Below are 12247 nucleotides of genomic sequence, written 5' to 3' on the forward strand. Positions count from 1 at the left end.
GGGGGGGGGGGGAAGGAGTAAAATCCTATGTTTTGACTCCGCCGATCAGTTTGTGAACGGTCTGCGCGACTGCGCCAAACACAGGTGGCGTTTCTTCGTGACGTCTGAGTAGAGGGGCTTCTGGTAGTCTACACTCCTCGTCCTCGACGTCATGACGAAGGGACACCGGCGGCGAGGTGTGTGTGTGTACGTGCAGCGTCCACCCACGCAGACTTTTTTTCAGACGTTGATTTTGAAGGCCATGACCAAGAGAGTGTTGGTCTTCTCTTCTCGGACACTTATAGCATAACGCCACTTCAAATAAGACACATTATAACGCGCGTACACAACGACGGTACTGGAAAAGTATTACAACGTTTCCCTGCGTCCCCTGCCCGCCCACACCCCTCTTTCCAAGAACTCAAATGCTCGAAAAGATTTTTTTTTTAATTTCCAGTTGAAACAGCTGCTTCCCTTTTACACTTAAACGCCTGCGCTGAAGCGCATTTATTTAAAGGCCACTGCTGATCAGGCGTGTGTGGCTGTGGGAGCTGAACACTGCCCTCTAGTGGTCAATATAGATTGTGTATCATTGGAAAAGAGCGGGGATGAAACTTTCTCATTATAGTGGTGTTGCTTGATTAGGGTACCGAATATGAAACTGTGATTACGGTTAGGATGAGCTGTAGGCTATATGCTCAAATCGAGATGGTATATTTCTGTTTGAAGTAAAGTCGATTACTATATTGGCACTTACCATTGTAGTTATAGCTATGGTATAGACAATGTCGTTATTTGCCTAGAGGGCCACGTAAACCCACATTTTCAAAGAAAAGTCATCGAAAGGAATTGATTCCCATACAAATAGTATACCTTTATACATAAGTATAACAGGTGTCTCTACTTTTATACATACATACATAAATACATACAATGGAAACAGTGAACTATTCAGACTGTTTTTGCAACAGTTCCATGCAGACATGGCAGCAGCAGGTTGTCCCGGTAACCGGTCAGTCTGCAGGTGAAGAAGGCATTGCCATCAGACTCTCCCCTTTCAAAACAGTCTAAATATACACCCACCAGCTGCTGCTGCCTGCCACAGTTTTAGTGTGTGTGTGTGTGTGTGTGTGTGTGTGTGTGTGTGTGTGTGTGTGTGTGTGTGTGTGTGTGTGTGTGTGTGTGTGTCTGCGTGTGTATGTAGGCATGCATGATTTCCAATGTGTGCAGCCTAGAGCCTTGTGCAAAAGGATTAGCAGGAGTCAAATGTGGATAGTGAGAGAGGATCACAGTAAACACATATTTTCTTTTCCTATAGCCGATGGCTAGTAGCCAATCGATATAGCCAATGGCAAGTAGCTAATCTATTTAGCCGTTGCAAAAGTTTTCTAAAGATTATTTTATTTCTTGTAGAAAAGAATGTCAAGTATGAGATTTGTCATTGCAGAATAGATGATTCAATTTGAATAATAAAAAAGTAATTATAAATAAAATGAAAAACAGATACACTTCTCGTGAAATACAATAAACAACTCGTAATGATCGGTGCCCATGAAGATGGGATTTCACATAAATTACATCAAATAGACTCGGGACCCCACTACAAAATACCATATACTTATTTTTCTATTATTATACAGTTCGTGTGTGTGTGTGTGTGTGTGTGTGTGTGTGTGTGTGTGTGTGTGTGTGTGTCGGTGTGTGTTTGTGTGTGTGTGTTTGTGTGTGTGTGTGGGCATGATGGCTCTATAACAATGTTTGAACCACATCCAGTCGATAAAAATAGAAAATTGGGAGATATGGTTTTAATCACACTCTTCATAATAAAGCTAAAAATAACTTTCCAGGAATTTTTGTTTGTTGTTTTTGAATGACATTTGCCTGTTAACAGCTTTACTAAATGCTATGTGTCAATGAAAGTTCGATTTGACAAAATAAGAGTTATTGACATTATTTGCCATCATATTACTGAAAAATATTGAATTATAATATATTTATTAAATATATGGCATAGAAAATTTCCATCTCCATCTACCCATATGCATCAATACATCGAGGGGATAATATAACCTCATTGATATTAAAGAATACTAATCAACGAAGGCCATTCCAATTGATAAAGGCTGAGTCAACTCTTTTCTACCTTCACATTCGTATTTTCAGTGTTGTTTTTAATTTCATTTTTTAAACTTTCCTATAATGAAACGGAAAGGTCAGGCAAAAACATCTCAACCTTGACTTTAGAATTTGGCGGGGGGGGGGGGGGGGTTGAAGGGGGGGGGTGGGAAGGGGGGGGGGTGGACAAGACCCCAACCATAACCCCCACGTGATTTGTTCTCCACAGGAAAAGCTGGAACTAAAGGTGGACCTGGGGTGATGGCAGCTCCAATTTCAAGAAAACATTGCAGCCAATATACTTTGGCCAAATGTCAGGCGCTCCAAAGTGCGGCGTGAACCTCAGACTCCTTGACTCCTGGTCTTGAAGCTAGGGGTCATTTTGTACGGCTTCCTTTGATTTAGCAGTGAATACTCGATACCTTCAAGGACTTCTTATTTATGCAGTGTTGTTATCATTGCATATAATAGCGTTATTGTTATCAATGCTTGAATCAGTCGGTTAAATTATCAGAATTACTGTACTATTTCAGTCGTCCGACTGTTGGACAGCTGGTCTGATTCCATGATAATATTCACAGTAATAATTATCCGGTATTTGCATAATACATAATAATAATATTATTAATATGAATCATAATACAGTTAATTATTTGCATAATAAAAATAATACTATATATACTATATATATATATATACATATATATGTATATATGAAGGTGATTTTACACTTCTTTGACTTGAAATACCATTGTTGACTGTACATCACCAACACCTGAGAATCAAAAGGCTGTGCAAAGCGACTTCGTCCTTTTTATATAAAAAAGATAATAGATACCATTCAGAATAATACAGAATGGTATCCAGCCAACATGTTGCATACAGAACACAAAAACCAACAACAACAACAACAACAACAACAACATTAGCCGCAGCCAGTCCCAGCCACTCAAGCCCGTTGCGGGGAAAGTGTGTTTCCTGAAGTGGCTCACGGCTCACCGTGTGACGCGGCTTATCTGTCTGGGTGTTCATAGGTGCTTCTATTTTTACTGCCGCTCCACCATTGGGAAGGGGAAGGGGAGGGCAGCCTGACACACCAGCGCGAAGGCAGGGCCGGTCTCACGCACTTCAAGTGTGCTGCGCTCTCACACTTTCTATCAACATAAAGACCAAAAAAAAACGATGTATTCTGGTTCATTACTGGCATACTTTCCATGATGGGTGTGTGTGTGTGTGTGTGTGTGTGTGTGTGTGGGGGGGGGGGGGGGCGGGGGGAGAGAGAGATCCAAGGCAGAGTCAAGGACCTGCTCCTTTTATATCCTTCATTTAAGGAGAGGAAAATAAAGGAAGAGAGGCGATGAAGGAGGGGAAAAGGGGGGAGCCGCCTCCCTGCACGTGCTCCACAAGTGGAAAAGTGTGTGTATGTGTGTGTGTGTGTGCTGAGGGGGGGGGAAACAAAAAAAGCAATAGAGGGTGGCTCCACTGTCTATGAAGAGGAGGAACAGTAGGGTGTTCTGTTGGTGACAGGACTGTCAGGGTCAGATGGCCGCTCAGCCTAATTAGAGCAGCTCAGGGAAGATCCTCAGCTTAGTGCTCTACGGCTAGGAGCGGGAACACACAGGCATACATACGAACACGCGCACACACACACACACACACACGCACACACACACACACACACACACACACACACACACACACACACACACACACACACACACACACACACACACACACACACACACACACACACACACACACACACACACACGCAGAGCCGGCCGCGAGAGGGGCCGCCCATAGGCCCGCTCCGGGCTTCTAGTGATTAGAGCGGCTCAGCTCTACAGGAATAGGAGGAGGGTTCGCAGTTCAGTGCCACAACCGACGCAGCGCCACGCTGAATATATATAAATATACACCGGTCCGTACCAATTAGCTTTACTACTGCTGTAGTAGGGATTGTTGGGATCCACCGTGCCAGAAAAGAGAGGACACCACAAGCCAGAAGGGATTGACCTCAGCTAAAAACAACACTTGAAGTTTTTTGTGTTATTATTATTGTTTTTTTTCTTTTATATGCTGGACTGTATTTTTGAGTAGCACCACGGGACGTCCCTGACGGAGGTCTTAGGGGAACACGACTATTGAGGAAGCCTAGGTGTCGATTTCAAGTGAGTAAGAAAGAAAGTTTGTGTTCATGTCAGTGCCAGACGAAAGCGGAAGTTGCTTCTGTGAAGCCATTTGCATGAAATTGAGCTTAGAGAAGCTTTTTTGTTTGTTGTTTGCTTCACTTCGTAGTGGCGGACGCAGTAAATAGACACAGCACTTGGCCGTTGTGGTGGGGTACTTTTGCTTCAGCTGGTTCAATAATAGCTCAGGGCATGGCGCTGGTGGCAGGCTAATAGAACCATAGAGGCCATGGAGGTTGTTTGGAAGTAAGTTAAGTTAACCTTTGTAGTAATCTGCTGTAACTCATGAAAACCTTCTAGTTGTGAAACTGTGTTCAAATAGCAATTTTCTTCTCTGTAAACACACCATAGAGGTGAGAAGTCCAGAGGTGTATTTCATTGTTGCTGATGTTGTGGTGATTTCTTTTTACAACTAATGCAACAGAGAATTCCAAGGCAGTATAGAAGCTGCTATAAATACATTGAGGAAAGAGAGTAGGCCTAAAGTTGCCGACCCAAGTATAACAGACAGTTTTACAGTTGTTAGTAAGCCAGGCATTTATCTGCTGGGGACCCCACTGCTGCTATGACTATTTCCTGTAAACGGACAGTAAAAAGGATTCCCCCTGTTCAGGAACCGGTCTGCCCGGTGAGAAAAATAAGATTTAAGACAGCTATAAAAGGTTGTCGATGTCGATCAGGCGCGGCTAAATGTGTCTGTATGTGTTCAGGGGGAATCCTAATGTGTAGTTTGTGATCAAACATATAATGAACTATATCCTTTGTATTCAAGGTCAATAATGGTAAGAAACAAAATAAGACATACAAGAAATGAGAAGCTCAATCATACTGTTTCCATTGTGAATACTGGAAAAGCTCAACAAAACAATCTTGCTGTAAAGTGAATCTGTTTGTTTACTAGAATTTTGTCTGTACTTTCCGGTGTTAGGAATCCTGAGATCAAAGGTAAAAGAAAACTGCCTAGCATATTTGAAAGTTGAGGTTGTTTTTAGATTGAAGCAAACTTTGGTTTGCAAGAAAGGTTGAATAGTTTCTCTTTACATCATTAGTAAGCCTCACAATGTTTGCTGTATTGTGAGATCAGTCTGAAAATAATTGTATAATTTGAACTTTATTCATGAACAAGCTTTTTATGTCACATCCAACATCACAGCCAGCCCCCTAACTAATTTATAACACAGATTACTCCAATTGTCATTTTCCATAAGCCATTTACACGGATAACATTACTGTAATCAGTAATTTTTGGAGAATTATGCCATGTGGTTTATAGTTCATCATCAGTAACCAGAACAACTCAGGGTGGAAAGACCTGAGATCTGCACAGCCTTGGACAAAGCACAAACAAAACATGTTGGAGCCCTTCAATGTTTAGAGAACTACCTTTATAGCAGTTCCTTTATTTTAAAAAGAATTGTAAACCACAATGTGGAACATCATCTTCCTTTGCTTTCGTTTCCTGCTCATAATAGCATGTCATCTGCATTTCGCTTGATTTTCTTAACTAAATTTCTTTCTTTCTTAACTGTTACATTTATGTAAAAGTGCGGTTTTTGCTGATGTTCATCGGGTGACTTACTGACACAATGTGCATACTTTTTTGCAAATTATAAACTGATGATTGAAAACCTTGTTTTAGCAGGTCATTGGGATCTCATTTCATGTAAGGAACTATGGTTAACCACTACGAACAGTTGATGGCTGATCAAAAGATGAACCAACTGGTAACTGGTTAAGCAACTTCCCCCATCACAATCAGAGATTAGAAAAGCATGGTACAGTGCTACTGCTTATGTTTTGTCTACTTTAAACTGTTGCACACACAAAATAGCATGTTGTGAACTGCTTTTTATTTTCATATGATCTGATAACAGGGAAGTGATGATCAAGTCGGGGTAAATAGTAACATCCCTGAACTGAAAGATGCAGATGCAAAAAAAATGGTTTTCCCCTTGAAACACCTGTGAAGATGTTCTAGCGCATGTGTAATTGTGAACCATTAAGGAACCAGAGAGTTTAGTTCTAAAGATTCTTACTCCATAAACCCAAAATGTACCCTTCCCAAATTGCTTGTCTTGTTAATAAGATTGGAGAGTTGTCAATAGAGAGAGAGAGAGAGCAGAAAAGAGCAAACTAGTTTTACTAAAAACGACGAAATGGTCCTCCTTTGCTCCCTGCCGTCCTACGTTTCCGACATTGATAAGTGTAGCACTTCACCCGCTTTTACCTGACGGACGGCTATACCATTTCTAACACATTACGCTCAAATAATCTCTCACAAATGTAACCTACAGCGCCTTTAGGATAGGTTTGTTTATGTTTGGTTGTTAACTCAAAGGTTTTGTGTTGGTTGGGTGACAGACGAGAGGCCCAGTATGGGCCCCTCGGTCAGCTTTCAGCATTGCGGTCCCCACCCCCACGCTAGCCCAAGGTCCTCAAATCAATCTGCTTGGATCATCGGCGCGTCGCAGAGTGGTTAGACTAAGTGATTTGACATAGAGGATCAGATTGCAATCTTTTAATTGCGTCGATCACTATAGGCTGCAGCTGCAACATAAATATATATATAGCATCACAGTTTCACGGTTCCCGGAAGCCGCTGACATGCTTGTCCCCTGTATGCTTGTCATACATGTCATCATGTATGCTCAGAGCTGTTTGTATGCAGACTATGGTTCACACAGCCTGAAGCTTGTGAAATAAGCCCTGCTGGTTCGACTGGCTTAGACAGGTGCAGGCATCATATGTTGCAGCTTGGTTCCCCTGCAGGAAAAGCTTGGTCAAGTCAAGTTTCTCACTCAACACTGGTCCCTTTCGATATGCTCACCAAAAGCATTCAACACTCACTCTGCAAATCCCTCCAAGTGACCGATGGCCCGCTCAGTTAAGCTTTTTCTTCTGCCCCTTCAGATCTGCTGGTTGATGGCGTTTTTGCGGCAGAGCGGTGACTACTGCCACGCCCAACACATTTGAGAGGAACGTGCGTATAGGATGAAACTTCAGCCGGCGTCTCTGACGTCCTGAACGCCTCTCCGCGGTTTCCTTTAGCTTCAGAGACAGCCGACCCATGGGGTAACCAGTGGATACTAGCCCCTCTGGAACCCTCTGGAAGATAACAGGAAAGAAACAAAGAGAGAGAGAGGAATAACTGAACTTCGGTGCCGAGCACGACATATAGTGTGTAGAAAGGAGTAAGGACTGGACCTGAATTCAACCCAGCCGATGGGGTAAAAACTGTTTTGGACACACCAACGGGACATCAGAACTGGGAAAGTTTCAATAACTCTATAGGAGACTACAGAGCGCATGCGGGAAGTTTGAAATCGCCCGGAGAACTGATATCCAATCACCTGGTCTGGGAGGGGAAACGAGAGCTGCTTGCTGCTTAAAGCCAAAGGTGAGATGTCACATGCTTGGACTCAGTAAACTAATATTAGGGTACTTTTGCCAACATCTTTGCAATGTAAAATGGGCAAAGAAAACCATGATGTGATAGAGAAATATTTAAATTAAACGAGGAAAGAAATGAATTTGACAGGGTATGTTTAGATGGTTTCTACAACATCTCATGTGATCATGCCAGGGGTTGCTGTTAATGCTGACGTTTTTATTTGACGCTGGGTCAGGGGCGAACGGGTGATTTCTAAAGGTCAGAGGTCATCCTCGGAGGTCACAGATCCCAATGGCTAACATGATTCGTCCGGCCCCCGTGGAGCTCTGCCACAAGAACATGAGGTTCCTCATCACTCACAACCCCACAGACAGCACGCTAACGTCTTTTATAGAGGTATGTGTGCGCGCGGGAGACACAAAATCTGCTTTGACGTCATGTGGCCACACACTAAATCAATTGAGCATCTGAAGAAGGGTTTGGGTGGATGCCTCAAAGGAAAAAGGCCTGCTTCATCACAATGTGAAGCAGTATATTAACAACATTGAAGAGCATCAATGTTTTAATCCTTTTCTTTTTAGGACAAATAGCTCTGCAGTCGCTCTAGTCAGAAGAACTGACTGAATGAACTAGGATCCTTATTCAACTGCCCTAGAACTACCTTTTGGTGTGACCCTGCATCCTCAGCATAAGGTCCTCCATGCAAGAGGACAAAATAGCATTGTCAGTTTTGGTTGTTTGATCTGCAAGAGGAAACATAAAGAATAACTCTAACCACAGAAACTGATTGGTTGCTCAATCATGTTGGTTTCTGGTTGGCCCGATTTGTGCCAGCTACAATCCAGCTATCTTTAAATCGTACTGTCTCGTAATGGGATAGCGTCTGTGTTTTGGATGATGCCAGTACCGTAAATACATGCCTACGTATCTTATTATTTCCCAATAGGACCTGAAGCGGTTTGACGCAACCACAGTGGTTCGAGTGTGTGAGGTAACCTACGACAAAGCCCCCCTGGAGAAAGATGGCATCACAGTGGTGGTGAGGATGCAATCCTCTTCCCTGAGTCTTTGTTTTCAACAGGGGACTTTATCTCAAGGCCACCTACATTGCTGATGATAGAAAAAAATAATATTAAACAGATAACTTTCATTAAGGTATATCTGCATGTTCCATCTTACGTCTGAGGAGAACAGACTTCATGCTCCTCTCCTCTCTCTCAGGATTGGCCATTTGATGATGGTGCTGCACCACCCAGTAAGCTGGTTGAAGATTGGTTGAACCTTTTGAAGAAGAAATTTCAGGAGGATCCAGGATCCTGTGTGGCTGTTCATTGCGTAGCCGGACTGGGCAGGTGAGATATGCAAAAGCACACTCTCACACACACATATACACACACAATAAATATATTTTCAAGAGCATTACAGAAATGATATTAGATTCTAATTATGTATGTATGTTTGTGTATGCGTTTGTGTGCGTCTGTGTGTGTCCATGTGTGTGTGCATAGGGCTCCTGTCCTGGTGGCTCTGGCTCTGATAGAGAGTGGAATGAAGTATGAAGATGCCATTCAGCTCATCAGACAGTAGGGCTTTTACCATAACACATAACAAAACCATAACATTGCACATGACGCAACATCTTTTTATTCTTTTTATTCTCTTCCTAAATGTCTTCCTAATTGTCTTATGTCAAAGCACTTTGTAAACTATTGTTTTTAAAGGTGCTATATAAATAAAGATATTATTTTTATTATATTGCAATCACAACACATTTAAAGACATAACTGGCCCCAGTTATGCATCATTAATATCATTAAACTAGTCTGTGCATCTTAATTAATCTAGAAGTACTATTTTTTAAATCTTAGCGAGAAAATGTAACACAAGCCTTGCATATCATGTGGCTCACCAGCTGTTTTTTAAACTAGTTTATAGTGAAGGACATTATCATTCATCATTTCAGACACATGTCTGATTGTGTTAAAGAGGTCCCTTTTTAATCCCTTCAAACGTTATACAACGTAATTATATCTTTATGATCTAGTATATTCAGATGCAGACTCTGGCCAGATGGAAATAGACATCGTCAAATTCTAAACATAGAAATCTCATAATCACGTGTGATAACAACTACTGACAAGCAACGATAAGCATTTGAGCCTCTTCTATGTGTGTATAACGTTTAAGTGAACTTTAACAAGCAACGGTTTTGTAGGGGTTTTTGGTAGTTGTGTTGTAATTATTGGTTGATGACAACCCATGACAACATTTGAATGAGATTGCAGAACGTCAGAATTATGAGTTATAAATGCTAGGGGAACTCCAAATAAGCAGATAATAGGCTTACACGCTTCAGTCTTTGAAGCACTACAGAATTTATCAAGAAAATAATTGTTGGTCTGAAAGGAAAATCTAATATCCAGGACAGCCTTTGCTTTGCGTCTACTGTTTTTTTTTTTTACAAACGCCTAACTGAGACTAGGAATTTATATATTTTTAACACTAAACACCACAGTGGTTCATATACATTTTAGACATTTACAACAGAGGCACATCAACCAATATTTATTTTTTGGGGAAAAAGATTTATCAATGCCATTCTACCATATGATGCATAAATGTGTTTTTCCTAGGAAACGTCGTGGAGCCATCAACAGTAAACAGCTGACCTACCTGGAGAAGTATCGGTCAAAACATAGACTACGCTTCAAAGACTCTCATTCTCCAAAGAACAAGTGTTGCACCATGTAAAATAAAACACACACACTGGCACATGCTCTCACTCACACGCACACACACACACACACACACACACACACACAAGCACACACACACACACACACACACGTTTTGCACTATGAAGGACAAAAGCACTTTTTGCTACATGATCACACATGAAGTCCTCCTTAGCCTTCCTTGATATTCTTTTAAACAACCTCAAAGTTAATTTGGAAATCTTTCAATGCACAGATGAGATGAATAGCTTTGTCATGGAATTTCACAAGTGATTTCAGAGCTTGTTTCTAATGACTTCATGTATTTGAGATGTTTTTCACAACATATATGCTTTGTTTGATGGGTCAGCATGGAGAGAGACAGGAAAGATGGGAGCAAGGGAGTGTTAGCGTGATGTTTTCACAGATATTTCGCGTTTTTTTTCTGTTTTATTCAACTTTGTGGTGAGAATAGTGACACCAGATCAAATTACTTTTATATTAATTATAAACTAGCCCTATTTCATGGTTCAAAGGTGAACCGTGAAAATCTATTTTCCATTTCCTAGTCCTTTGCAGCCTAAATGGCTTTATCAACCATGATCAAATATGATCCCTTTATTATGTGCTTTGGCCTTTGTTAACACCCAGATTCAGTTGGTTTAAATAAAACACATCCAGTTCCATGATTTTATTAGATAGATCTGATTAGATGCCTCCACTGGAGTCATATGTCCCCCAAACACTGAACTCATTCCTGTTATTCAAGAGCAACGTACCATCCAACCTCCGAGACAGCACTTTCTTAGGGGAAACACTGGTGCAAAGGCTCTTTCTAATTGGTTCAAATTGGTGATGAGTGATTGTACTCGTCTCTTTGAGCCAATGGCTAATCCAGAAATTACAAAACCTTGGTTTGGCGCTGTCAAATCTCCTCTATCCCATCATGTGAATGATGAACCGTTTACATGTACCGAACAATACTGAAAAACAAACCACCACGACTAGAGACAAGACTGAGTAAGATGTAACGGTCCTTTAGTACGAGACAAGTCAAGTACCTATTCTGTGCATCAGCCAGGGGTTGTTTTAAATATTAACTCCTTGGTGTGGAAACTTAAGAAAAATATTACAAAAGAATGTAACCTTAATAACCTAAACCACGGTTATTTTACACAGACAATTTATGGTTAATTGAGAAGAAAATTGATTAACAAATGTGTGTGTGTGTGTGTGTGTGTGGGTCTGGGTGTGTCTGTGTATAAGGATTGTGTGTGTGTGTGTGTGTGTGTGTGTGTGTGTGTGTGTGTGTGTGTGTGTGTGTGTGTGTGTGTGTGTGAAAAGAGTAACTACGCATTTGAAAGTCTTGTGCTCTTTTGTTGGGTTTCGTTTTTAACGCATGTTTTTAAAGCAAACATTTTTATGTATCCTAAAAGGAAAAGTCATTGGCTTTGTTCTTAAAGTTGCGACTGATGACTAAAGCTTTGTTTTCACATCACAATTGGCCTAGCATGTTCTTAGCATGTAGCATTAGCCCTGACATGACTGTTAACTCAATAAGTACCTAATGAGTAGTTACTCTTTAATGTTTGTTGCTCTAAATTGTTTCGAGAGTTACAATAGGTGGCTGCTTTTCCCAGCTAGTCTATAACTGGCCAGCTGTTACGAAATAATAATATCCGTTGTCGCTTTTCTCAGAATCCAATTAAAAGAGTAATATATCTGTACATTCTTTAAATAATAAAATGATTTAATTATTTATCTTTTGATGTTCATTAAAGACATTGGAAATCGATAAATTGTTGTTGAGTCACATTACTCTCAAGGCAAATCCAGTTACGATGGAATTTGATATTTCC

General features: G+C 41.0%; 1 protein-coding gene across 3 annotated transcripts; it reads left to right on the forward strand.

The window, feature by feature from the left end:
• The first annotated feature begins 4094 nt into the window (after positions 1 to 4094).
• Positions 4095 to 12071, forward strand: LOC307085632 (protein tyrosine phosphatase type IVA 3-like). Of its 3 annotated transcripts, none has more exons than XM_079750494.1 (7): positions 4095 to 4265; positions 7194 to 7680; positions 7910 to 8070; positions 8621 to 8713; positions 8896 to 9026; positions 9183 to 9257; positions 10308 to 12071. In XM_079750494.1, exons 3-7 carry the CDS (start codon positions 7966 to 7968, stop codon positions 10423 to 10425), a joined length of 522 nt encoding a protein of 173 aa, XP_079606620.1. In that variant the 5' UTR covers positions 4095 to 4265; positions 7194 to 7680; positions 7910 to 7965; the 3' UTR covers positions 10426 to 12071. The 3 variants fall into 3 exon arrangements, with proteins under 3 accessions (XP_079606620.1, XP_079606619.1, XP_079606621.1); XM_079750493.1 differs by lacking the exon at positions 4095 to 4265 and adding an exon at positions 4397 to 4529; XM_079750495.1 differs by lacking the exon at positions 4095 to 4265 and adding an exon at positions 5923 to 5946.
• The last annotated feature ends 176 nt before the right edge of the window (positions 12072 to 12247 follow it).

The sequence above is a fragment of the Pollachius pollachius genome (genome assembly GCF_949987615.1).
Source record: "Pollachius pollachius genome assembly, chromosome: 1".
Taxonomy (NCBI): Eukaryota; Metazoa; Chordata; class Actinopteri; order Gadiformes; family Gadidae; genus Pollachius; species Pollachius pollachius.